This window comes from Geotrypetes seraphini, chromosome 2 (assembly GCF_902459505.1).
Source record: "Geotrypetes seraphini chromosome 2, aGeoSer1.1, whole genome shotgun sequence".
Classification (NCBI taxonomy): Eukaryota; Metazoa; Chordata; class Amphibia; order Gymnophiona; family Dermophiidae; genus Geotrypetes; species Geotrypetes seraphini.
Window position 1 is genome coordinate 390302763 of NC_047085.1, and position 27969 is coordinate 390330731.

The 27969-nt window shown below is 40.0% G+C and overlaps 1 protein-coding gene across 2 annotated transcripts in view; it reads left to right on the forward strand.

The window, feature by feature from the left end:
- SKAP2 (src kinase associated phosphoprotein 2) overlaps positions 1 to 27969 on the forward strand; it is a 441565-nt gene that overhangs the window by 14880 nt on the left and 398716 nt on the right. For both annotated transcript variants that reach the window (XM_033930787.1, XM_033930788.1), the window contains exons 3-4: positions 2952 to 2977; positions 19385 to 19492. In XM_033930787.1, coding sequence (XP_033786678.1) covers positions 2952 to 2977; positions 19385 to 19492 — 134 coding nt within the window. The remainder of the gene's footprint in view (positions 1 to 2951; positions 2978 to 19384; positions 19493 to 27969) is intronic.

Below are 27969 nucleotides of genomic sequence, written 5' to 3' on the forward strand. Positions count from 1 at the left end.
AAATTATGTCCTCTGGTTTTACCATTTTCCTTTCTCTGGAAAAGATTTTGTTCTACGTTAATACCCTTCAAGTCTGAATCATATCTCCCCTGTCCCTCCTTTCCTCTAGGGTATACATATCCAGGGCTTCCAGTCTTTCCTCATACGTCTTCTGGCGCAAGCCTCCTATCATTTTCGTTGCCCTCCTCTGGACTGCTTCAAGTCTTCTTACGTCCTTCGCCAGATATGGTCTCCAAAACTGATCACAATACTGAGCCTGGATATGCAGTGCTGGGCCATTTCCAGTGACCAGCACTGAATATCTGGTCTAATTTGTAGACTCAAACTTAGCCAGCTAAGTCGATTTTAAGCACTAGCTATTGAATGCCGGGCCACTTACAGTGACCAGCATTGAATATCTGGTCTGATTTATAGACTCAAACTTAGCCAGCTAAGTCGATTTTAAGCACTGGCCTGCTAAGTTATAGCGGCTAAAGATAGACCAGCTAGTTCCGCAGCCTGATTTGGCTACTAAACTTGGCTGATCAGCATTTAAAATCAGTGACTATTGCGCAATATAGTCAGCCAAGTTTTACATTACATTACATTACATTACGGATTTCTATTCCGCCTGTGCCTTGCGGTTCTAGGCGGATTACAATATAGAAAATATCTGGGACATTCCAGTAGAATTACATTTCAGGATAGGAGTAAGTTACAGGAACAGTGAAGAGTTATGATATTACAATTTCACAGAAGATAACCAGCCAAGAGCTGTTCTTGGCTGGTTAAATAGCATTGAATATTGGGTGGAATGTGTCCAGTTCCACTGGTTGTGTGCCTCTTAAAAGGATATAGACTGGGTAGAGGTGGTCCAGAGAGGCTACATAATCATCTGTGATGTAATATGACAGTCTAAATAGGTATACCTGAGAGATGGGTGGAAATAAGACATTCAGATTCCCCAAAGGTTTGAGAGCAATACAAGCAAGCCTTCTATAGAGAAAAGCATGCTTTAGAGCAGTGGTTCTCACCACAGTCCTTCAAGTTTTCTAGATACAAAGAATCTGCATGAGATTTTCATACTATGGAGGAAGGGAATGTACGTTTTTATTTTGTGCAGATTCATTGTGGATAGTCTGAAAACCTGACTGGCTGAGTGTGTCCTGAGGACTGGGCTGAAAACACCTGAGCTAAAACAAAAAGTCACAGTATGATGTTCCAAAGAGGTTGACCCAGGATCAACAGAAAAAGGAGAGGATAAAGATGCATACAATAGCCTCCTCAAATATGTTGGGAAACATCAGTAAGGGAATTCAAGAATGCCTGGAATTGGTGTACTGTAGAGGATCCCTTGTTTGAAGAATGTGAAGGGAAATACTGAGATTAGCTGATATCTGGCACTGCACCAGGAATGAAACTGGTCAGACTGGATGGGCTTTAGGGTTTTTCTATGCTGTCATATTCTCTGTTTCTGTGATTGGCATGATTACAAGCAAATTTTTAACAGTGGGCATCTTTGCTATTTGTGTAAATGATCCATTTTAGAGGAAAAATTTTTGTACTTATGAAAACATTTTTACAGTTCTATTTGCATTTATTTGTATTGTCTTTATAAAATAAACTGCTAAGCTTTTTGTTTCTCAAGTTACTGGGTCCCTTTTTCTAAACGCTGTTAAACTGCTAATTTGGGGTGTTCAGCATGGTAGAAAGGAGCACAAGGCCACATTGCTGTCTACTGTGCTAAAAAAAAGACTTTTTCATGAAAAATCCTGCATAAGTTATCTAATGTGGGTGTGGGCAGGCTTTGGGCATGACATCGGAGAGCAGAGGTGTGACTGGCTGTGACAGCTAGGGCACAGGTTTGCACTACCTGCTAGCTGTCACGACTGCCAATAGCGCAGCTGAACTTACCGCCACTTCACCTCAGCAAGAGACAGTAAGTCCAACAGCACTGTTGGAGTTTGGTAGCACAGTGTGCTGGCTATGGAAATGCGGCAGCACTCTTACCTTGCACATATCTCGCCATGATCACTCCAGTAACACTCCTGAACCCTTCTACAGCACCAGATACCTATTTCATGCCCCATCACAAGTTGAAAAACACCTTGCACTCCTCAATTACAATTAAAAGATCCCCACATTCCCTGCTCCTGCTTACCCCAACACAGCATGAAGCTCTTCCTCCATTTGCCCCTAACACTAACCCTACCTCTGCCATACAAGGAAGGATGGCCTCTAGCGGTAGTACTGCGAGACTACTGCTAGGAGGTAGGCAGCAGTTTGGAGAGCAGTGCTAACCCTAGGCAGCAATGGAGAAAGATCATTTCTACCTGAGATTACTGGCCAGTGGCCACCAATGCAGACTTTGCATGGTGAGTCGGGGTGGGAGAAAGGGTATAGTGAAGGGTGGGGTTAATGTGTTGGGCTTCATTGTTAGGAGAAGGGTCTTCAACTTGTATGGGAGTGCAGGGGGACTTCAACTTGTGATCATGATATGCAGGTTATCTTTTAATTGTGACTGGGGACTGAAAGAAGGCCTTCAAGGGGGTACAGGATAGGGATTGGGTCATTGGAAGGGCCTGGAAGTTTATTGGGCTGTTTTTTTTTGGGGGGGGGAAGGAAGGGATGCAGAAGGGGGGAGAGCATTGTCTTATTGACCCTTTGGCTGTTCACCATGTTATATGCAATGGCAGGTAGCACAATTGCTCCCATGTTATCTGCAACTGCATGTGCTGTGCCATGTGGTGTGGTAAATGCATGAGGAAGATGCTGAATACCCCTCCCCACACACACACACATTGGTTAAATGCACATAATTTTGGTGATAAATATGCAATATGGGCAAAACTTACCCCACTTTAGTAAAAGGGTCCCATTGTTGGATAATAATAGCTTGGGTTTTGCTTGGTCATATGCTTTTGTTTTTAGATTTACACTGTTTTCATGCCATGTTGTATTTCTTCCTTCAGCTATCCCCAAGAATTCCAGGATAAAGGTAAATCAATGAAATCTATATGTTTGTTCCTTAAGATAATATCTCTTAATAATATATTACCTTGCTAGCTTTGACAGACTGTGTAATAACAATTAACTTACTAGAATTGAAAAAAAGCTCAAAAATCCAATCAAAATCCATGTATTGTATACAAAGAAAGTAGCAGGACAATTCTCATAATCTGAGGATGCTAGCTCCCCCTGCTGAATAAACTATTTAAAGCTTCTAGAACCTACTTTTGATAGCTTGAAAGCTTTGTGAAAATTGTCACAGGCTACAAGTTGGCTTTCTTTTTTGTGCAATGATAAAAACTTTAAAAAGCAAAGTTGATGCAAAAAAAAAAAAAAAAATTGGTTAAAAGCACACATAAGTAGAACCATAAAGTCACACGAACACTGTTCAGGAATAAGATTTTTTTATGATAGTACAGTTGTGTACCTCCAAGATTCTATTGTGCTTAATACTCCTGGTGTTCTAATGTATTTTTAGGCTTCAGTTTTATACCATCTTGTTATAAGGGCCATGTGTTTCTTAGTGCCCACAAAATTTATAGGAAAGGCTCTTTATGGTACTCATTTTAAATGCTAGAAAATCTATCATCTGGAAGACCCTGTAAAACCAGAAGCTCCGCTGACGCCTTAAAGATTTCACATTTGTAGTATAACTGGCGTTCACAGTTAGTTAAGTGATACATGTTTGCAATTCAAATTGGCATTTATATATTAAATCTATAGATGAGAAAACTACAGAAATGAAATCTCTTTGCCCAACAAGTCTGATATTTCATTTACCTTCAAAATGTCAATTTTAAACATTAATTCAGGTTAGGAAGAGTAAAATAATCATTAATTGCCTTTAGATTGACTGTCCATGAATACTTCATTCTGTAAATGGTCCCTTTTTCATATGACACAAGACACAAGATTTCTTGTGACCACAAATGGAAACAGAAGCTTATAGTTCAATGAATTGTTCTAGAGAGAAGTAAGGAGAGGAATACATGGTTAGAAGAGTTAAACCCTCTGATTTGCAAATGATTGTGTGTTCTAATTTACTGTTCCTGAAAGAAGCCCAAAATTGCATGCTCAGTATTTCCATGATACTGATTCTTAGCGAGGTCATGACCTGCAGCCTGTGGATGCTGGTATGAGGGTCACAGTGGGAGGTCAAAGACACTGAATGTGAATCTTTTGCAGATGAGAAAAATAATGCCTGGTGCCTTGTATCTGTGAATGGTAGATACCAGAACATAATTTATATGTATACCAGCTGATAACCTAAAAGGACACTGACAGTTTTGCTAAACAGGTCAGTCAGCTTTGGAAAGTGGAAATAAAGCACTGCAAAACATTGGCTTGTTACAGTCTGTTTTTCACTGGGAAAGTGTCCATTTTCATTCAGTTGGTGAGGCAACATTCTTAACCTTTTGAAATTAGAGTTGCAGATGTTTCACTTAGGGCTCCTTTTATCAAGCAGCGCTAGCGGAGTTAGCGTGCGTGACTTAATCACGCGCTAACCCCCGCGCTGGCCCAAAAACTACAGCCTGCTCAAGGCAGGCGTTAGCGGGTAGTGCGGCTGGCGGTTTAACGTACGCTATTACGCGTGTTAAATCGCTAGCACGGCTTGATAAAAGGAGCCCTTAGATTGGCTTTAAGGATCTTGCAGAATCTTCAGCAGTTCTTCAATGTGCCCTGCTAGCTCCATTTTATTATTATTATTATTTTTTTAATTAATAAATGTTTATTGAAAGTTTTCAGTGTTAAATTGCCATCATTACAGAGAATAAGACAGATCAAATACAAGGCATTACAATCTGCCCCTCAAATAGCTCAAGAAAAAACCAGTATACACCCCAAGAGAGGGGGGTAACCTCTGGATAATTATCACACTATAAACCACAACTTATAGTAGTATAGTACATCCAATCCCTCCCTCCATCTCTGATTTCAACCAAATAAGTATATATCCACCTCGTATAGAACAGTACCTGGATTAAACCATCAGTTCCCTAACCCTCCTACATTCCCATGTTAACCATTGAGTTTCCTGAATAACAATGCCCAATCTTTCTGGTGTACTTCGTAGTGTCCCTGTCCTTTGGCAGCCACACATTCCATGTGAAGTAAGCCTCCTACTCACACTCCAAGCTGCCACAGATGGTACTACTCCTGTTCTCCAATGAAGTGCAAGTAGGCATATAGCATCTGATAATCCCAGACGAAGTAAGTGTTTTTGCCACCGCAAGGGTCGTGCATTCATTAATCCCAATAAGCAAGTTTGAGGATTTTTGTTGCACTTGTTCTCCCAGCCAATTTGTCAAGCACCTGGTTACCATGGACCCACCAGGGAACATGTCCACCAAATATGCATAAAGGTTCTTCTCTCATTCCCGCATCTCCAGCATTCATTCAAAACAGTAGGATACATAGCATGCAAACGCTCAGGAGTATAGTACCATCTAGATAAAATCTTATAAGCATTTTCTTGAACCAAGACACAAATAGAAGCCTTCTGAACCTCTTTACAGATTGTGTCTCATTGGTTCTTGGTGAAAGCATGACCTAAATCATCCTCCCATTTAGTTCTCAAAGAACAGCTTGGTATCTCCCAGCCCCTTAGATAAGAGTATAGGAAAGAAATGGGTCTGGGCCTGGGACCCTACCCAACAATAACCATAAGTTTTCCAAATATTCCCTGGACCCTGGGGAAAATGTCATCCAGCCCTGGGCTCTTATATAATGACGAAGCTGCATGCATTGTAAAAAAAAAAAAAAAAAATCCCTAGACGGAAGAGAGTATCTCTCCTGCAGTGTAGCAAAAGATAGCATCCTGCAACCCCTATAATACATCCCTGAATACCCTGATTCCCATCATTTCCCATATTGCAAAAACTCCAGAGGTTTGCCCAACCTCAAAGGTGGGTTCTCCCTTAAGAGCCACCAATGTGGATGTCCTACCCTTCCTGCCTCACATGCGCAGCAGAGTACCCCACATTGCAATTAGATGTCTAACAAAAGAGGTTTCTTACTACTCTCAATCTGTCCCCTATAGTATAATTGGCCCAGAATCACTCCCTTGGGCTGTGGGCCTATAAATTGTTGTTCCAGTTGTACCCCTGATTGTCTCCTGCTATCAACCAGTCCAGGATAAACCTCAAATATGCTGCCTGATAATACCAGCTTAAGTTGGGGACAGCTCTACCATCCTGCCCTTGAGAGGCCGCACAATATTTGTTTTGCCAAATGAGAATTATTTCCCCATATGGATCTAGAAAATGACCTCTGCAAACTCTGTAATATGCCTCTGGGGATTGGAATAGGGATTGTTTGAAATAAGAACAGTAAGCGACTGTACTGGTATCCTAACCCACCAAGATAACCAAAGTCCCCTCTACTGCTGAAGATCCTTTTGCACCAACAGGAGCAATGGTGCATAATTAAACTTATATAAATGACTAAAGTTATGTGGTATATTGATCCCCAGATATCTAAGATGTGCCCTCGATATACGAAATGGGAAAGATTTTCTAATCTTTCGCTCCTCCTCCTTCTCTTGGCGCACTCCCATAAATTCCAACTTATCCATGTTGATCTTGAGCCCCACTAATTTCCCCATAGGTATGAAAGATATCTAAAAGAATTGGGAGTGTAATCTCTGGATCACTGATGTATAACAAAATATCATCTGCAAACAATGCAATTCAGTGTTCAAGGTTCCCAACCCTTATTCCTCTTGGATCTGGGTGATCTCCAATATAAACCACTATGCCTGGTTCTTTTACCTATCTGAAAAAAATTCAGTACAAGATCCATTAATCTTGAGACTGGCCCTTGGCCAAGCATATAAAGCTTGTACCCAGGAACAAAATGTTACCCCCACATTTTATGTATGACTGCCCATAAAAAGTGCCAGTTGACCTTGTTGAATGCCTTTTCAGCATCGATTATCAGTACTGCTGTCTTCTTCTGTTGCTTCCGGGCATTCCACAACAGATGCAGCGTGTGTCGCACATTCTCGTACCTGTCGCCTAGGGATAAACCCTGATTGGTCAACATGGATAAGTTTCGGCAGAACCCTAGCAAGCCTCAGTGCCAGAACTTTAGCTATGGTTTTTATATCTATATTTAATAAAGATATGGGTCTATAGGTTTCACAACATGTAGGGTCTTTCCCTGGCTTGAGTATTACTGTGATCCTAGCTTCTCCCATAGACCCTGGGAAGACACACCCCTCCCGAAACCCATTAGCTACTTCTGCCATTTGAGCACTCAATATGCCCTGGAACCTTTTATAGAACTGTCCTTTGTAGTGTCTAACCCTGGTGCTTTTTCTGTTTTTTGTGGAATGTTGCTACTAATGACCCCTGTTACCCCCATTTTATGTGTAAATGATTTTTATTGAGCAAAGACAAACAAACAGATTCCACTTTCTCAGCCAATAAACAAAGCTCAAGCCAGATATCTAACAATGTGAACTCTCCCCAGCCCCTCCCTCCCCTCACCCCATGTTCTGAAGTCTCACCATCACTAAGCATCAAAAGCAAACAATATACTGGAAGGCAAGGAGAAGTAACCAACAACAGAGAAATAGCACAGTCAGCAATTCAAAATCCGACTTCTGGTCACAGGTGTCATAGTGGTCCAGAAAGGCTCCCAGGTAGATGTAAAGCGCAGGCCCCATGTGGAAGAGAGGTCCAGTACACTACGACATTCCCAAGACAACAGAGTAATCATTTAAGTCCTCCACAACGACAGCGTGGGAGCATCGGGTTCCAGCCATTTCAGCAAAATACATTTTAAGGCAGATAAAATCGACCATCTCAGGAAAGCCCTCGGCCCAGGCCTTCGTGGATGATGATGAGGGATAGCTCCAAAGATGAGTGCAGGAGAAAAGCGAACAGACATCTGCCAAATTTGTCCAATATAGGTAAACAGTCCAGTCTAAAAGGCCTGAATGGCTGGGCAGGACCAAAACATATGTCGAAGAGTAGCGACCATATGACCACATTTGTCACAAACAGCACAGTCTGAACTTAGCCCGATAAGCCTGCAAGGGCGAGATATAGAGATGAAATATCAATTTATATTAAATTTCAAAAAATATAAATATGTCCTCAGTGCAGGCAATCTAGTTACAGCAGTCAATATGAAATCATCAGGCAATGTGACTTGGAGGTCCTGGACCTATGAGGTCTGAAATTTGGCATAGTCAGGCAAGGAGGTCCCATCCTTTAAGTAGCGGTGGTGAAATTTAAGGGGAACTTTTATCTGAGAACCCAAGGTGTAGGCCGTAGACAGCAATTCCTGCCTACTTCTACATAAATTTGCCCTCTGGAGGGAAACCATATAATGGTGGATCTGTAAATATGCAAACCTATCAATGCCTGTTAGGCCATAATCTCTACACAGCTGGGCAAAGGATTTCATCGTGCCATCCCTATGGACCAGATGAAACAAGTATATCAACCCCCTTGCCTCCCAATGCGTGAACTGCGAGGCCTCCATTCTGGGTAAGAAATTCCTGTTGAATCGAATAGGCAGAAAAGGGGAGTCGCGGTCACTTACGCCATGAAACCTGCACATCCACTTCCAGACCCTCCGTAAAGGCAAATAAAATATATACGGAGCCCCAGGTGAGGAGATGGAGGGCTGGGAATGGAATGGAGATAGGCACTGAAGTGAACCCTCGAAAAACAGGAAAGTTCCAAGGAGGAGGTGTTGGTAAAATCATTTGTGCCCCGAAAATAGTCATTAATATGGTGCATGCCACAACCGATGGTAAGATAACGAAGATTAATCAAGCCCAAACCCCCCCTTTGGAAAGAGGTCGTGCCGTCCGCAGGTAGGGAAGCCAAGTGCGACGACCCCTCCACAAGAAACTCTGAACAAAACAAATATATTTGGTCTCATTGCGATGGAGCAGATACAGAGGAAGAACCTTTGAAACATAAAGCCATGAGGGAATCACAGTCATATTAAGTAAAGCAACATGACCCAAAAGAGAAAGTGGGAAGGCCTGCCAAAGACGCAGCTTAGTTGACAAAGTTTGAAACAAAGGCCGCACATTGATGACATATAAAGTAGAAAGGTCAGTTGGGATATGCACTCCGAGATACTTAAAAGAAACCGTGGCTCATTGTAGGGGGAAGATACCATCCCAATGAGCGCGGATAGAAGGGTGTGATGGCAAGGCAACCGATTTATTGAGTTTAATTACTAGACCAGAATAAAACCCATATTCCGCTATGAGATCCAGAGCGACTGGAAGAGAATGAGTAGGATTTGTGAGAATGAGCATTAAATCGTCAGCAAATGCCAAGAGTTTTAAGTTCCTGCCCTACTAAACACAGCCCTCCCACTTCCTGAAACTGCATCAAGGTACACAACAGAGGCTCAAGAGAAAGAATGAAAAGTAACGGGGACAGTGGGCAGCCTTGGCGCGTACCCCGTCGAATAGGAAAAATCTCAGAGTAAGTCCCATTTACCACTAGCAAAGCCATTGGGTTTGTATAAAGAGTGCCCATCGCGCACGAAAAAGCCCAGAAACACCAATATAATCCAATGTTTGATAAAGATAAAACCATGAGACATTATCAAATGCCTTGGCCGCATCCAAGCTCACAAACAATGTGGGAACTTCAACGTGTTGAACATGAGCTAGCGCAAGCAAGATCTTACGAACGTTCAAAACCGATTGCCACCCAGGGACAAAACTTACCTGATCTCCATGGATCAGAGTGGGAATGTAAAGAAGTCTATCCACCAGGATACGAGAGAAAAGCTTTTTTTTTCGTTATTGATTTTTAATCAAAAACAGTGTCATGCAAATGAAAGAACAAAAGATATTCCACATATTCCACTATTATCTATACAGGTAACATAAATATCATTCAATAATTTCATTTTCCTGCATATAATATCATAATACTGTATATCCTAATATACAATACAAATAAAGAATAAAGTTATCTAAATATCACTATCAATGTTTTCTTGAGTAATTTTAAATACTATTAAAAATAAATTAGAAACTTTTAAAATAAATGCAAGCAATAAATGAATATGATCATTGCAAATGTATTCTAATATTTTGAATTTTAAAAATTTAGAAAGCTTAGTTGATTTACACAGATACACAGGTGTGCTCATCTTTTCCCAAATACATGCCTATATGGAGCATTTTAAGGTTTCTGAGAAAGAGACATCTTGAAAAGACATACAGGTATAATTTTGTAACAGAGGGCATGAATGAGTACATATGTGTATAATTTTCCCAACACACATATCGGAACGTTTTAAGATGAAAGCATGCACATACTTCAGTTTTGAAAATTACCCAGAAACCCCAGTGAGTTCTATGCCCATGTGCATATTTGCACAAATAGAGGCATAAAAGGAAAAGCTTTCCTAACCCCTCCTAGGAACATGTGTGCCAAATTTGGGTAAAGTTACACGTGCACAGGTTATACACATTTAACTTTATACACGTTATGTGAGTGATTTTCTAATCACTGATGTCTGTGCATAAAGCACTGCTTTACACACAGAATTTTTTTAAAATTGTCCTTATAAGGCCATTGCATTGAATAGTAGTATTCTAAATAAGAAATCAAAGTAACATGTTAATACATAGCTAACATATTTTTCTTTACTTTAACAGTAGCTTTTAAATTTTTTTCAAGTATAGAACTGAATTGTTGAACATATTTGAAAGGAATAGAGTGTTCCACAAGACAGTCAGGAACAGACAAAAGGAAACCTAAGCAAAAGCAGGAGAACTTAATTTCTAAGAGAAAAACATATGTTAAGTGACTCCTAGTCCAGTGTCAGAAAAAGCCAAGAATCAAGAGGGTAACATGAATAGTACTGTATATTTCTTCCAAAAAGGAAGGACATCTCAGCTGGTTTTCTCCCCCCCCCCCCATTTGTTCTCTGTTTTAGGATATGTAAATCAATTGCTAAGATATATTAAGAAGTGGAATCAGAAGTAGGAAATACTGCAGCCGTTCCTTGCAGAAATGTTCTTACATGAATTGAATAAAAAAAGGATATAACTTCATGATGTTTCAAAAGACACCTACAAAGAACTGTAGCCCAGCTGTTAAGACAGCTGGGGGCTTCTGTATTTTCAGCTAGTCATTTGTAAGCCTAAGCCTGTTGAACTGGTTTCCTAGTCCTTTCCCCTCTTGCTTAACTCTCTGTGGTTTTCAGGTTCTTGCTGGCAGCTGATATGTCACCTTTGGTGTCCAAGCTAAGGATCAGCATATTGGGATTGTACTAGCTATTTGCCTATCTTTGTTAACCATTCCAGTTGTTATATACCATATGTGTCTTTTGAGGTTCCTAGGCAAGGGGTGTCTCATACATATTGAGTTATGGAACCCCTCCCCCTTTTATCCTGCTTAATACAATTATCACCATCAACCTCCCCCATCAACCTCTGGGGAGGAATCATGCATTTGCCCCTACGTGTACTGGTCCTATTCAGGAGGGGTACATCATTCTATATCGTCAACCCTACAACATCTGATTACATTAGTATGGGTGAAATTGTTCCTTATTCAAACATCCTATCCACACAAATACTGTTTTTATACATTTGTACATTCAAATATATTTTTTGGTTTCATTCTGGCATTAGCCTACTGCACCTAAGGAAACAAGTTAACAAACTCTTCACTTCAAGCTAGACTGTTTCTATGCCCTCTTAAGAATTCTGGGACTGGTGCAGACTAGGTTACTCCAGATATTTTCAGGTCATGCACCCAGGTCGAGGTGTTGAAGTCTGGGCGACCACACTAAAATCTCTTACGCTCTCGTGTTCAGCATTGCACTCTCCAATCCAGAAATCTCCACCTCTGGATCATTGGTGCTCAAAACAATAACCTCAGTTGATAAGTTCAAGGAAAACTTAAAGGCCTATCTTTTCTCTGATGCATATTCTCAGGTTTAATGGTAGCGCTATTGGTATCTTGGAAAACAGAATATCTCTAATGTTAATTTCTTTTTTTGCTAAATCCCTTTTGTATTTCTCCCCTCAAACCCCCAACTTATGTATTATGTATAGATTATTTTTGTACATTGTACTGCTATTTTATATGGGCTCCTTTTACAAAGGTGCGCTAGCGTTTTTAACGCACGTACCGGATTAGCGCGCGGTAGCCGAAAATCTACCCCCTGCTCAAATGGAGGCGGTAGCGGCTAGTGCGCGGGGAAATTTAGTGCACGCTATTCCGCGCGTTAAGGCCCTAACGTGGCTTTGTAAAAAGAGCCCTATGCTTTAGATTGTAAGCTGCCATGAAGGTTCTCCCTAGGGCGGGATAGAAAACTTGGTTCTAAAAGTGGTTGGGTTGAAGTCATGAGGCAGTATCCGTTGCAGCAGCCAAGGCCCCCGTTTCTTATCAGCCAATGGTATATTTGTTCTTTCTTCACTGCATTTCACTCCTGCTGGGCAGCAAGAAGGGCATGGGAAGAGTCTCGTGAAGTGGGCAAAAGATTGGGTACAGCTACAAGATTCAAAACACAACTTTCACAATAGTAGCTAACAAATTGCAATAAATCACATTTTCCACCAATACAATTTCCTCATGTCTCTGTTTTTAACCTTGCTTGTAATAGGTTCTCAGCAAAAGCTCCTACTTTGTAAGACAAAGTATCTCTTCTCTCTGAAATATCTTTATGTTTAGAAATATGATACATATCTTTATATACATGTAAAGAAGAAAATATCATATATATCATATTATAATCCAAATTATGCATTATAACTACAGTACGACCACAAATTACAAGGAAAGAAGATGAGAGATACTTATACAAGTAAAACTTTTGATTGTCCATAATCCATAGCATGCTGTAACCCACACTAGCAAAAGGAGAGAAATCTGATATATCTCAGAAGGCAGGGAAGAGTCTGAAAGAATGCCTTTATCTAAAGACTGGCAAAAGCTGCAGAGCAGATAGTAAAAACAGAACCAGGAAGAAAAAGTGTATCGTACACTCACAATAGAAGGAAAATTCCAAGACATCTGGGAAAACTGCAAGAATAAACTCTTAGGAATACTTAGAGCAAACGCGAAAAAGGGAAATATTCTTAATCTTATCAGCACTAATTAGAAGCTATGCATGCAACTAAGCGCATTCTATAAAGTGGTGCGTGTCACTTCTACTGCATGATCATAAGTGTTCGAGGCTTGTGCAGTTAAGGCAGAGCTTACAGGAATGGGGTAGGGACAGCGACAAAACTCGTGGGGATAGGATGGGGAAATTGAGTTCCTATGGGGGCAGGGACAAATTTGTCACTGTGTTATTCTCTACTTGATATCTCAAGATAAGTGGTGTTAAGGAAGCAACTCTATAACTGGAAGCTTCTGTTTAAATGCCCCAAGACTGCATGGTAGGAGCTTATTTTATAACGCAGCCAAGGCGCCCTGGTTCTACAATAGAATACTCACGTGACTCGGAATCATGGTGTCTAATATGTAGATGCCTATATTTGTGCTGTCATAAGTACATGCCCCTAAATGTGGCAGGGATGTGCGTAAATTACAATATTCTTTGTTAAATGTGTAAGTGGGAGCTCTGCCTGTGATTTTCCTAAGCTCCCTTCCTATGTACACTCCCCCTTTGCAAGCATAATATAGAGCTCTCATGATTACAGAGAGCCCCAAAAAAATCCACTGCTTGTATGAAACAATAAAAATAGCTATGCATATGGAAACAGAAAGAAAAAATTAGTTTCATAAGCCCAAAACTTACGGAACATTTTTTTTTATTTTTTTGAAACAACAAAGGTCATATTGTATTAATCAAAACCATGTAACAACTAAGATGTACACTGAAATCTTGCAAAAAATGTGTCTTGCAAGACATCTGGATTTCAGTAAGAATCCTGGTAACTGCTTGCTGCTTTTTGACTGCAAGTTTTTATAGAAGAAAAAAAATAGAGTTTAAGACTTTTTAAAACTTTAAAGCTGATATTGAGCCTGTGGCAGTCGGCGATTTACAGAGGCGCTGACCACGTTGGAGAGAAAATGGCCCAGATATTTACTAGGCCCAATCTAGGCACCAGCCTTGATTATCTAGTTCTTCAGCAGCGGGTGGAGGTTAACGGTGCCAGCTGATTATACAGACCAATGCCTGGATCGTTAGAACAGCCTTTTTACTCGCCTAATATTCAGGGCAGTTAGTGAACTGAAATTTGCTAAATGCATAACTCCTGGCTCTGCCTGATTCTGGACTTCCTTGGCACTAACCAGATAGTCAAATGAAAATGGGGTAATAAAGTTTACAACCTAGGGCTCCTTTTATGAAGGTGCACTAGCGTTTTTAGCGTACGCACCGGATTAGTGTGCGCTAGCCGAAAAACTACCACCTGCTCAAGAGGAGGCGATAGCGGCTAGCACGCGCTATTCCGCGCGTTAAAGCCCTAACGCACCTTCGTAAAAGGAGCCCCTAGTGTATAAGACAACTTGAATAAACAACACACTGAATACACCAGGCACCATTAGTTTACATGAACACACTTAAAACAGAGGTCACTCTCTGCGCTCAGAGAACTGCTGTAATTGAGACCGTTAAGTGAGCAAGGCGTACCGCCATTTAAATGGCTCTTTTCTCAATCATTGCTCAGATCGCTCCATTTTATGCTGGTTGTCTTCTTATAATTAGCAATATTAAATATTATTATTCTCAAAGCACACTTAACTTGTAATGAAGAAATAAAGTGAATAGTTGAAGCCTGGGGTCCTGACGCATTTCACATTCCACTGCCTCAGAGAACCCTGACAGCCACAAATTGAACTTTCAATGATTCTTGCCCACACCGTCTCTAGAAAGAAATACAAAAACTCAGTTATAGCATTTGTGCTTAAAAAGGTCCTTTAAACACACTAAATTCCACAACATTCACGACACTAGGCTGAAGACCAGATAATGCATGGTGGTCTGTGCTGTCTGGTTAAATGCCAACAACTATCAGTGACAGAGCCGACCAGTGGGACTTAACTGGGGGTAGGAGACTTCCCACTTGGTTAAATCCTTGTAAATATCAACCCCCCTTTTTAACAGTAGTAATTGCATGCTTATCAATGAGGCAGTATTCAATGATGAACCTCTATACAGAACCTCTATACAGTTGACACCAGTTTGAACAGAAGTTCCAAATACCTAATTTTATTTTATTGTAACCCGTTCTGGGCTCCTGGGGAGGACGGGCTATAAAAATGAATGAATAAATAAATAAACTAAGATACTGTCTGGCAGCCTAGGCCAAAAACGGACGAACAGAGAGAATTTAGGTTAGAAATGGCTTAAATTAGGGCAACCCCACTTTCTCAGTGGTGGGATTCTTTCCCAAAGTGGTGGGAGTCTTTCCCAAAGTGGTTAGGCTTGGTGATGCTGCGGAAGGTGAATTCACAGCTCCTTGGGGGAGTCTTGATCATTGTGCAATGGTGACATCTGGTGGCTGGATGTAGGGTCCATGATTGTAGGATTTTAGAAGAATTCCTAGCATATGGTCCATTATCTGAATATTGTTACTGTAGTGGCTGAGTTTAAGTGATTTAGGCTGTCTCGTCGTACAACTCTACTCTCTCCTCTGGACACCCTAGCTCCCCCTGTTCCCTACTCTGCCAGGAGTACCAAACCTTAACCTTGGCTCACTCCCAGTATCCGCTACTTGTGTTACTGTACATGCTGTGCTGAGTGCCTACTTATGGGGAATTTAGGAAACGCCTAAAAACATATGTTTCTGAAATATCTAGACAGCTGACCCGTACAACTCTATCTCCTCAATAATAATCCCTTGTTAAGTTCAATCTATTTGTACCATCTTTTAATCTTTGTAAACCGCATAGAACTTCACGGTCCTGCGGTATATAAACTGTTATTATTATTATTATTAATTCTGCTCTTACACTGGTCAAGCAAGACTACTACATCCAATTAACTAACTCCCTTTTCTTCCAATCCCCACTGTCTCTTTGCCATGCTAAACTCCCTTCTCTTCCTAGATGATGGCTGAATACTTCCATGACAAGGTTTGCAAGATTGCCCTTGAATTCCTTGCAAAGTCACATCCTTGTCCCCTTTCCACAATCCACTCTCCTCACCTTCAACCTCACACCATCTCTTCTTCCTTCATCCAGCCATCTCAGGAAGTATTTGCACATCCTTCCCTTGCCTGGTTCAACCCTCCTTCAACTACCACCGACTTTTTTTCCTTCTCTGAAATCACAGAGGAATAAACCTCACAACTTCTGTCCTCAGCCAAGTCTTCTTCATGCCCCTCAGCCCCTATTCCCACTCCTCTACTTGACCCTATCTCACATACTGTTATCCATCCCATATGCCATATCCTCAACCTATCCATTGCCACTGCAATGGTCCCCGATGCAGTCAAACATGGCGGTGGTTAAACCGCTTCTCAACAAACCCTCACTGGACCCCACCTGCTCAGCCAACTATCGCCCTGTTTTCCTTATTCCATTCCTATCCAAGCTACTCAAGCATGCCATCCTCCGCTGCTGCCTTGACTTCCTTTCATCTCCACAGATTCTTGATCCTCTATGGTCAGGCTTTCGACCCCCTACATTCCACAGAGACTGCCCTCACCAAAGTCTGCAGTGATCTCTTCCTGGCCAGATCCTCATCCTTCTTGACTTGTCTGCTACCTTTGATATTAATCCCTTCTTACTTCTTGATATGCTGTCCTAGCTTGAATTTTGTGAATCCGTCCTTTTGTGGTTTGCCTCCTACCTCTCCCTTCGCACCTTTACTGTACGTGTTGGTGGGTCCTCCTCTGTTGCTATCCCACTAGCGGTTGGCGTACCTCAGAGCTCTGTCTTAGGACCTCTTCCCTCAGTGTCCTGATCTCCTCCTGTGTCTTCCAATATCACCTATATTGTATGCTGATGATTCTCAGATCTCTCTCTCTCTACACCAAGAAATTTCACCTAAAGTCCAAGAAAAAGTCTCAACCTGTGGTGATCCGTCAAAGGCGTGCCAAACATTGGCGCGCCGACAATCACGCTCCGACATTTGCACGCAGGACAAATGCGCGCTGCTCTAGAAGCTGCTCTGACCGTTCCCGTTTGCGCTCGTTCCTCCACTACACTTAAAAATCCTCATGCTCACATTGAGGGTGTGTGTGGGGGGAACCCCCCCAATACAACTAAAAGTCGCATTCTCCTCCCAAAGCCACCTAAGAATAGAACCTCTAGTAAACAGCGAATGAATGCATGTAGGAAACCACCTAGGAAACAGGGACTGGCCCCTTTAAGTCCTAGCATAATGAAATTTCTGGCTTAGCAGGGGAAGAGCTCAGGAGAGCTGAGTTTCAGCCCTCCCCCGCACAGAGTTGGGTGTGGCCCCTACATACACAGGCAGGCTAAAGATTGGGAGCTTCACTCGGCCAGATTCTCAAAACAAAAATTTGCGGAGGGGGGGGGGGGGGCGTGGTGTTGCGTGGCTAGTTGATATTCTGTTAAGGGATCATTTACACACACAAATGGTGCTTCTTTAGTTTGATTTCTTTCAGTAGCCACAACTGGAACAGCAAGGCAGTTCATAACAGAAACAAATGACATGTTTTCCTGTCTTCTAAAACTAGATAGCACCTTAAAAGAATTAATCCCTTGATGTGGTGATGCAGAGCTATTTGCCCATTGTTTTTTGTAGGTTATTGGCTTGTATAATAGCCTGTAGACAGCTTCTGAGCTGTAAAGGCAATGATATGTATTTGGCAACGAATTGTTATCACTTGTAATGGCCAGCTTTAAAATATTGATACTGTCATCAGAACAGCAGTAGTTATTAAAATTGCCAAAAGTGAAAGGAAAACCAGATTCATAGTCTTAACTGCTAGCACCGTAACATTAATTAAACTTCTTTTAAACTACCCAGATCAAGCAAATAGTGTTCTGAGAAAACAAATGATATTAATGAGCACTGACATTAATTATCCCTTCGAGGATGTACAAGGACCTATACATGACTTTCTTTTGTGCAATAACTTTTACAAGGAAGTATTTTTAAACTGATCATTAATTTTATAGCCGCAGAAATGAATTGCACAATTTATGCTGTTGTCCTTGGCACAGGCTCAAGACAGTGCTGACGTGATGCCTGATTGCAATAGAATAGCTGTCAACGAATGACTCCATTTGAACATAACATTTCTTTTAAATGTCTGATTGGTGTATAATTTGTTCTATTCTATTTGTAAATTGTATTGGATGTATTTTCCCGATACTGATTGAGGGCAAAGGCTTCGCTTTTTTGTTATATTAGTGAAAGTTGTTATATTTAAACTTTAGCTAGGATTGTTAGTTCTCCTTTTTTTTATTTCTCTGCAGGATATCTGTCCTTTAGTTATATTCTCACCAGTTCTATGAAGAGCTTCTACAAGTTATAAGTTTCTTTCAACAATCTTTATAGCCAATGAGTATATCTACGCACAGCGTAGTTCTGTATACTCTACAGTACTCAAATGTATGTGTATGAATACAGAGAAGTCAATAAATAATGAGAATTTAGATAAAGAATGAGCACAGTAAAAATTTATCATATGTACTGACTCCCCTTCATATACGCATATATGTTTAGAACTGTAACAAATAGTTGGATTCGATTCAGCCGTGAATACCTTTGTATTTGGCTGAATATTGATTTAAATTTGAATAAAAATAAGCTGGGGCTGTACTGTGCTGAATCCAACTGAAATTAACACTTGATCTGATTTCACATTGATTCTCTTATTATTTGTTATATGTTAAAGCTCAATAGCCATTATTTGTATTTGGTGAAATAATATTTTTCATTATTCATATTCGGCTGATAGTAAAATATGTTTTTCTCCGAGGACAACCAAGCATTTATGTTCTCACATGTGGGTGACATCATCCATGGAATCCGGCATCAGGTTCCGTGCCAGATGTTATCCACATGTGAGAATATATGCCTGCTGTCCTCAGAGAACACATGCTACAGGTAAGTAACTTTGCTTTTGGAATAACTTTAGTTATGTACACCTGAAACTAAATGAGGTGCAATTGTTATGCTCTATCCTTTTCCCTTTATATCCAGTTTATGGAATGTTTTGAAGCATTTTAATATTTTCTTCTCTTTTCCCTCTGTGCTTGCTGAGTGAGGGCAAAGAACCAAAGAAACAGTCTTTTGAAAACTTCCAAGGAAATTTATTGTACCATTACTATAAAGCTTCTGTTTCCATGTACTTTTGGTAGCAAATAGGTGTGTGGTTACACCTTAAGACCTAATGTACAATCTGAATATAAAATAACATGTTAAATATTGGTTTAATTTAGAACTTTAACCATTAATTCTGTTGAGCATCATCTCCCCGACCCTCAGCAGAATCTTGATAGAATTCCTTCTTTTACTCTTACAGTCGATTCGGATGATGGGGAAGACTATGAGGACCCTCTTTTTGGGCCTCATGATTCTTGTTCACTGGCTTCAGACCGAGGTGATAGAGAAGAGGAAACACCCTTAGATGGTATGTAGCACTATTTATCTTAAATGCACTATTTTTACCAGTTTCCTACAGACTAGTACAGTGTGATCCTTCTGACTTGGGAGAAATTATGGGTGGAAAGCAGATAGGACGACTAAATGATTTGCTTAGCTTTACCAGAACCTTTAAGGAATTTAAGAGCTCTCTCTAGTGGTCCAAGAAATATAATAAGCTTGTAAGTCCACTCTCATTTTCTTTTTCCTAAATTTTCACACAAGGATCATTATTTTTCTACAAGATAATGGGCACTTTTTATAAAGCTTTTTCCACGTGTAAAGCCTGTTTTGCACACAGATGAGGTCACACAATTTTATAAAAGCCCTAAATATGTGCATATAAAGTACGTGCACTGAAAGCGTATGCCTCCTTTCATGGGATCTGTGCATAGGCATTCCTGGGTTGTCTTTTTGGTAGAGCAGAGGCTTCGTTGGAGCAGGTGCAACCTTTGTGAATTGACATTTGTATGCTACTGGGACTGGGTCTGGCAGCCTATTTTATAAAAGGATATGTGTGCTTCTGTTGCCCTAACTTACGGCCCCTTTCATCAGGCTGTGCTAGAGGTTTTTAGCGCGGGCCACTGCAGTAAATGCTCTGACGCTCATAGAATTCCTGTGAGCATCGGCGCACTTAAATCACTGGCTTGTGCTAAAAACCTCTAGCCTAAAAAAAGGGGGGGATAATGAATAAATTGATAAAAGGGGGGTTAATTAGTAAATTGGCTTCAGTAATGAGCTTTAACAAGCTAATAATTGGAAAAAAAAATTAATTGGAAATAGGCGCCTATCTTAGGCGCGTTTCTACAAAAGATAGGTGCCTTTCGCATGGCGCCTATTGACGCCTAACACCAAAGTAGGCTTGGTTAGGAGAGGAGAAAGACTTAGGCATCACTAGGCACGATTCTCTAAAGGACTTAGTTGCCTACAATGTAGGCCTTTAAAATCCTGGCCTACATTACATCTGCCTAAGTTTTAAAGTTAGGCACTGATAAGTGCAATAGGTGCCTAACTAGGTGCCAGTTACAGAATCTGGCCCTAGGTGCTTTTTTGGACTTCTTGCATAGGCATTCTGTTATCAAATTAACTCCTGAAATATGCTTTCCTTTTAGCACACTATGAGGTCCTTTTACTAAACTGCAGTAAGCACATTAAACAGGCTTATCATGGGATGTGTGCCGCTGTCTCATGGTAAATTTGCCTATCTGCACACGTATACTGCATGGTAAAATAATTTCTCCTAATTTTCTCTAAGGGGGCATGGTCATGGGTGGAGAGTAGGCATAACAGTGTTAATCAATTAGCGTGTGAGGCATTGCCTTGTCTCATATATATTTCTCATCTATCAATTAAGTCCCAGAAAAAAGACAATCCCGAATGTTTGAATGGTAAGGAACAGAAATGCTGATCGCGTTCTCAAATCTTCAGTGGTTTTGTTGCTGTTTGTGCGCTTGTCGATCCTTTCTCAGTGATGTCAGAGAGCAATCATTTAAAAGGCCGCAGAAGCGCCTATGTGGTGCCTATTTTTAGAAAGATCAGTTAATTTCCTTTTATTGAACAGTCGAATAGGTGGGTATATATGGAAGTATGGGCTTAGGTATGGACACCCTTATTTATAAATTGTGCATGTAAGTTTGAGTCCCACCCAGACTTGGTCCATGTGAACAGCCACCTGTAAAGTATACACCATTGAAGAAGATATGTGCATGTTTAGAGAATACTGCCTAGGTGGATTTTTGGCTTTTATGTGATCTCATATGCTCAAATATTCTAGGCATTTACGAATGCATGTGCCTCATGCGTGTTAGCACCTCTTTACAATTGCTTCCTTATGCCCAAATTTGATAAATGGTGCTTTCAGTTGTGTGTGCAACTTAATTGAATGACAAGCCAATTAGCGTAGATAATTGGTTTAACAAGCAATTACTAGCATTAATTGGATTTAATTTAAATGTATGCATGTAAATTTAGTCGAGGGATCTGCACCAAAAATTTATAGGCAGTGCCAAAAAGGAGGCATGGAAATGGGAGGGTCATGGGTGGATCAGGGGCGTTCCTCAAGGTTATGCATGTAATTAATTATACAGTAGAATAAGTGGCTTTGGTGCTTTACTTTAGGTGTGAGGTTTTGAACCACATTTCCACTGATGCACTTGGTCCTGCCTAAAGTTTCTGGGTGTAAGTACTGTTCTATAAACTGCGCCTAACTTTAGATGCATGAGATCTATTTGCATGTACTGCTTTCATTGTATGCTAATAGATCTCATGCATATTCATTGGGGGAATCCTGAAAAGCCGACTGGATTGCGGCTCTTGAGGAGGGACTTTGACGCCCCTGCTCTAGAGGGTTTAACAATTTGGTTTTGTAACTTAGGCAATGGAGGGTTAAGTGACTTGCCCAAGATCACGAGGTGCACAGCGGGATTGGAACTTGGCTTTGCTGGTTGTCATCCTTGTGCTCTAACCACTAGGCTGCTACTCCTTTATTTGACGAGACTCTTAAAGATAGAAATCTGTTGCCAATATTTATATCTATAGAATCTGTTAGATATGGCAAGAGTTAACCTGTTTATTTTATAGAACTGTGGGTTTTATTCTAAAAGGCCTTTCCCTCATTCTATGTCAATAGAAAAAAAAAAAAATCATTCGCGAATAAGGCTCTAAGCATCCTTTCTGAAGAGAACCATTTATAGAGAATATTATGGTGACTATGCAGTACAGAACTTTAGATGGGTAATATATGACTTTGTGTTAAGTATGTAGATCCATAAATTAACCGTGGATATTAATTTGTGGTATTGGAAGTTTGATAGAGGCTTGAGAGTGAATAATGTTTTCTGCCATAATTTGATAATCAAACTGTGCAGTTCCGTCTCCAAGTACAATGGCTGAATGAAAATATGCTTCCTACAACATAGCACGCCTTGTTTTATGTTATCCAGATCATTCCCTTTGGAAACATAAATTGCTTTTATGGGGTATAAAATTATGTCTATTACAGAACAGGGATAAGTCAGGTTCATGCATATGTTATAAATATTCTAACCAGTGATTCTGAGAAGTTCTTTTTTAATACTCAGCATTTTTATGTAATAGGTAACAATAATAATCATTCTCCTGTTATGTTCATTGTGTATTTTGATTCAGGTAGGCTTTGCATAGAAACAAAATATTTTAATAAAGTAGCAAGCAGTAAATTTTATACTGAATACAGGCCTCTAAGCTTTTCAGAAACCTTCAATAAGGCAATTTATAAAAAGAAGTTTTTTTTATGCCCCAGTTTATATATATATATATATATATATATATATATATATAGATAGATAGATAGATAGATAGATAGATAAAGTCGAGGCAATATTTTCCAGTTTACACTGGATCATTAAGCCATCTTTGCAACATTCTAATGATTTTTAAATAATAAAATTAATATTCTCTTGTTGCAAATGTAATATTTACTCTCTCATTCAATGTAGCTCTTAAACAGTTTTATATGCACATTGGTTCATGATGATGATGGGTAAAACAAAATGATAGTTATATATTACGATATTGTGAACAAGTCTAGGTTATTTTGCTTATTGCTTGAAGACAGCATTGCCAAATACACAGACAAAACCCTGCTCTGCTAGTAAAATACAGTAGTCTACAGCATATTAAAATATGTATATAAATACTTTGTATTCATTCCATTTTAAAACTGGTCAACAAACTTGATGCCTGGGTGGGTAAAACATAGAAACATGACGGCAGATAAAGGCCAAATGGCCCATCTAGTCTGCCCATCCACAGTAACCATTATCGCTTTCTCTCTCTGAGCGATCCCAAGCCACAACCCTGAGCCAAACCTTTAGATTTTGCAAATGGATCTGCTAGGGCTTTTGTCTGCTGTTTTAATAGTCGGTGGAAATGCTATTTTAAAAAATAATTTTGGAAAGCAGATGATAAAAGTTTTCTGTGTAAGGGATGATTTCTTAAATCCAAAAGAGTTTTGCTCTCTGAACTTTACTAGACATTAACAGCGGGCTGTTTTCATTTTAACATACTGTACAGTATATTGTCACACATCTAGTTTTTCTTTGGTCACGTTCCTCCTATAATGTAATAGGGAGAAAGTACTGCAGAAAATGTTGATGTATAATAATAATGTTCTGAATTTTATGCTTTAGGATTTCCAGCCTTATTTTTTTTTTTTTTTTGCTTATTTTCTGTGGCTAAATTATGCACCGCAGTGCCTGATTCTCCATGATTACTCCCGAAGCCTATTTAGAAAAATGCTGTATGTTTATTATTCTTCCCTGCATCTGCAAACAGATCATTTCCATTTTTTTCTTAAATAGGCTGTTGACTCATTGTAACTTCATTATAACTTTAAAAAAATTATTTAACTGCTGTCTAATAAAGTATTAATTACATATGAGATAATGCATTGTAGCAATGAGTGCAATGGCCACCAGAAGGGTTTCTGTCAAATCCATGTTATTTTGTCCTTTTGACTTTTACCTTATGGTAGGCACTAACAAAGTATCTAAACTGTGATGGATTATAAACTCCTAAACCATGATATGTATTTTTCATAATGCTAATGTAATTTTGAGGTACTGAAAAGGTCAAATCCCCGCATCTCCGTATGCATTCTCAGTATGCCTTTCCTTTTCATATTTCTCTTTCTCTGTTCTGTGGTTCAAAAGTTCACTCAGTTCCCCAACGGCCACCTAATTTTCCAGTTATTCCCTCAAGCCATATGTGTTTTGGTTTCTTTATGGTTTATTAGGTACGATGGGAAAGTAGCATAAGTTATATCTTCTAATGAAATTCAAGCACATTTCAATGATTCGTTGCCTTGATTGCTGGCAGCAATTAAATAACAGCGAAGGAAAAGAATACATAGACTTACAAAGTCTATTAGATGCGCAACAGAAACTGAAAATGCAAAAAAAAGAAAAAAAAAAGCCACACTCCAAACTATCAACTAAATAAAAAATATTGGCTCATCTTCATTTCTGTCCTCTTCTTTTTCCTTAATATTGTCTGGGAAGATCTGATTGATAGCAAAATCATAAGTTGCTGCATGCTAACAGGGAGAGTTCACTGGTAGGTTATTGTGCGCTGATAAAAGGTTAGATGGCGTTTTGATTTTCACATTGGACCTTGGTGCATGAGATTAATGGAATTTCAATGAGAGGCTGGAGTAGCCACAGCTTTGTCAAGAAAACAGATGGAGATTCTATAGTCATATCCTCTCATTAATAGCAGTGGCTTGAAAGGTGTGTTACTTTGCTATACAAAAGAATTCAGATAATTGATTTTTGAGTAGACTTGTTTCAGGTTTTTTTTTTAAAACTTATTGATGAACAAGTTTGTTGTCACATAGAAGGCAATCTTCAGTAGCAACTGTAGTACTATATGATGTGCCAAGCTAGGTCATTTTTTTTTTTTGTCCCGTATCCTTTATTTTCAACCATTCCTCATGTGGGAAACGGACCACAAACATAATAACTTTGGAAAAATGTTTTCAAAACATGCCAAAATACTTCTGAAGCTTATAAAGAGGAGTCTTATCTATTTATAAAAAAAAAATTACAATGGTGTGACTTTTGCAAGCATTAAGATCCATGCAATAAGTTTTATGTCAATAAAATGTTGCTAGTGACCAATAAATGCACACTGAAACCTCATGAAGCATGTTCATTGTACCCAACGAGCGTTATTTTACAATAAAATGTAAAAAATATGATCCAGTATGCATGAAAAAAATATCACATGCAGATGCATGCGAAGCAGCTCATTATTATACAAAATGGATAACACAGCTTGCATTAAACTTTGCAAGCTGTGTAGTTCATGAAAATTTAACATCATCTCCAGAAGAGCGTGGTCTGATGCTTCCTGGGAGCTACTTAAAGGAGCTGATGTTCAGAAATAAATATCACCTCCCCCCCCTTACACACACTTCTGGCCCAACCCTTTAAACGATAATAGGCTTGACTGGAGCCAAGAACTCATAATATTCTTATCTGAAGCAATGCAAAAATAAATTTATGGTGGGATTCATTAATCTATGGTTCTAAAATTCTTTATAGTAGAATAGTGCAGATTTTAATATTGGACCCTCTTTGTGCAATATTAAGCAGCAAGCATAGAAAAGAGTTCAGTTGTGGATGAACAGCACAAGCTCTCAGTACTTCAGCATTTTTGAGTGTCCTTCCACTCTCTCCTTACCCTCTGTCTTCACAATTCCTTCACCTCAGATACAGAGTGGCCTAGTGGTTAGAACTGCTACATCAGTTCTAACCTGAGGTTATGAGTTCAATTCTAGCCTGCTCTGTATGACTCTGGGCAAGTCGCTTAACCCTTCATTGCCCCAGGTACCACAGATTGTGAGCCAGCCAGGATGGAGAGAGAAAATACTTGAGTACCTGATTATAATTCAGTGCATTATAATTTCATTTGGGTGAATCTCTTCTTGACAAGGTGACTGATAAATCCAAATAAATCCATAAAATTGCTTAGCATACGGTTTCTGCCCCAAATGACAGAAAACAACCCTGAATTTTTTTCTAATTCACGTGCCACTCATAGCATACCCTCTTTTCAAAAGAGTGCACACTTTTTCCACAAAGAAGGTGCCTCTTTCAGAAAGGGGGCGCACACTCTTTCCTGATGGTGTGCACTCAAGCACCCCATTGCACATGTACGAATAAGAACATAACATAAGAACATAAGAATTGCCGCTGCTGGGTCAGACCAGTGGTCCATCATGCTCAGCAGTCCGCTCACATGGCGGCCCTCTGGCTAAAGACCAGCGCCCTAACTGAGACTAGCCCTACCAGCGTACGTCCTTGGGCACACTGAAGAGAGCCTCTTTAGGAAAAAAAAAAAAAACAACCCCTGTACAAAATAAATGAAAGCTCCCATAAATGACAGTGGAAATATGAATTGAAAATATTTGAGCTGCACCACCCTGGTAGACTTCATTATGTAAAGAAGAGTATATTATTAATTGGCATGGAGTTTTGGGATTGGAGAAAGGGCATGACAGTACATTCGGGACAATTTAATAATATATTCTGTTAATATCTGTGCTAATGTCTATGCTATATCATCCTGAAATTGTTTGAAAGCTTACCTAAAGTGATTACCTTTAAACATCTGCACAATTGTCTCTGCTGATGACTAAATTGTGAAAGGAGAGCTGACGTGGAAGGACTGAGGGCTTGTGCTTTTGATCCACCGCGAGGGCCTATGCTATCTTGTCTTGCTGTTCAATCCTGAAAGATGATGTGCTTTGTCTAAATATAGACCGCAGCTTGGAATCTTTCCCGGCATACAGTTTGAGGCGAAACCCCATTCATATTTAGCACAATCAACTGGAACGGACAATTCTGTATGCCACATTATATGAGTGTGAAGCAAATGGCAGCGCTCTGCCAGTGTCACCAACAGTGCCAGCCAGCCATTTGAGCAGTTTGGCTCAAACAATGGCAATTTATATAGGAGTGTTGGAGCAGCTGCCTCAGCACCCTGTTTGATTTCTACGGCAGCTCCTTGTGACTCGGGGCAAGTCACTTAACACTTCATCGCCCCAGGTACAAAATAAGTACCTCTCTGAAATATGTAAAGCGCTTTGACTGTGTAAACCACACAGAAAAAGCAGTGCACAAGTCTCATCCCTTTTACCATCCCCTTTATTCTGGCATAGTAACGTCCCAAACATTATTTTATTCTCTCAGCCTTTCAGAATATATAAACAAATAGCAGTTTAATTGATTTGCCTGTATTTGGCCTCAAGTTACAGTTAGCATTTTACGTTACGGGGGTAGTTCTATGAAGATTTTATTTTATTGTATATTCATTTATTAATTTATTAACACCCCTTTAACAAAACCATAGTGTGGCTTATAGTGCCGGCCGTGGCGGTAACAGCTCCAACGCTTACTGCTATGGCCAGCGCTACAAATCACGCTATGGATTTGTAAAAAGGGGGGAGGTAATTTATTTATTTTAATTTAATATACCGTTTTCCCAGGGAAGCTCAGATGAATTTATTCAGGTACTCGAGCATTTTTCCCTGTCAGGCTCAGCAGGCTCACAATCTATCTAATTTACCTGGGGCAATAGGGGGGGGGGGGGGGATTAAGTGACTTGCCAAGGGTCACAAGGAGCAGCGTGGGTTTGAACCCACAAACGCAGAATGATGAGGTTGTAGCTTTAACCACTGTGCCACACTTTTGGCTAGTAAAAGAGGGTTTACACATGCAAATAGGATTTTACAGAACTGTACACTGCATAAAAAAGAGATTGCCGCTATATGTCCTACAACAGGGGTCTCAAAGTCCCTCCTTGAGGGCTGCAATCCAGTCAGGTTTTCAGGATTTCCCCGATGAATAAGCATGAGATCTATGTGCATATACTGCTTTCAATGCATATTCATTGGGGAAATCCTGAGAACCAGACTGGACTGCG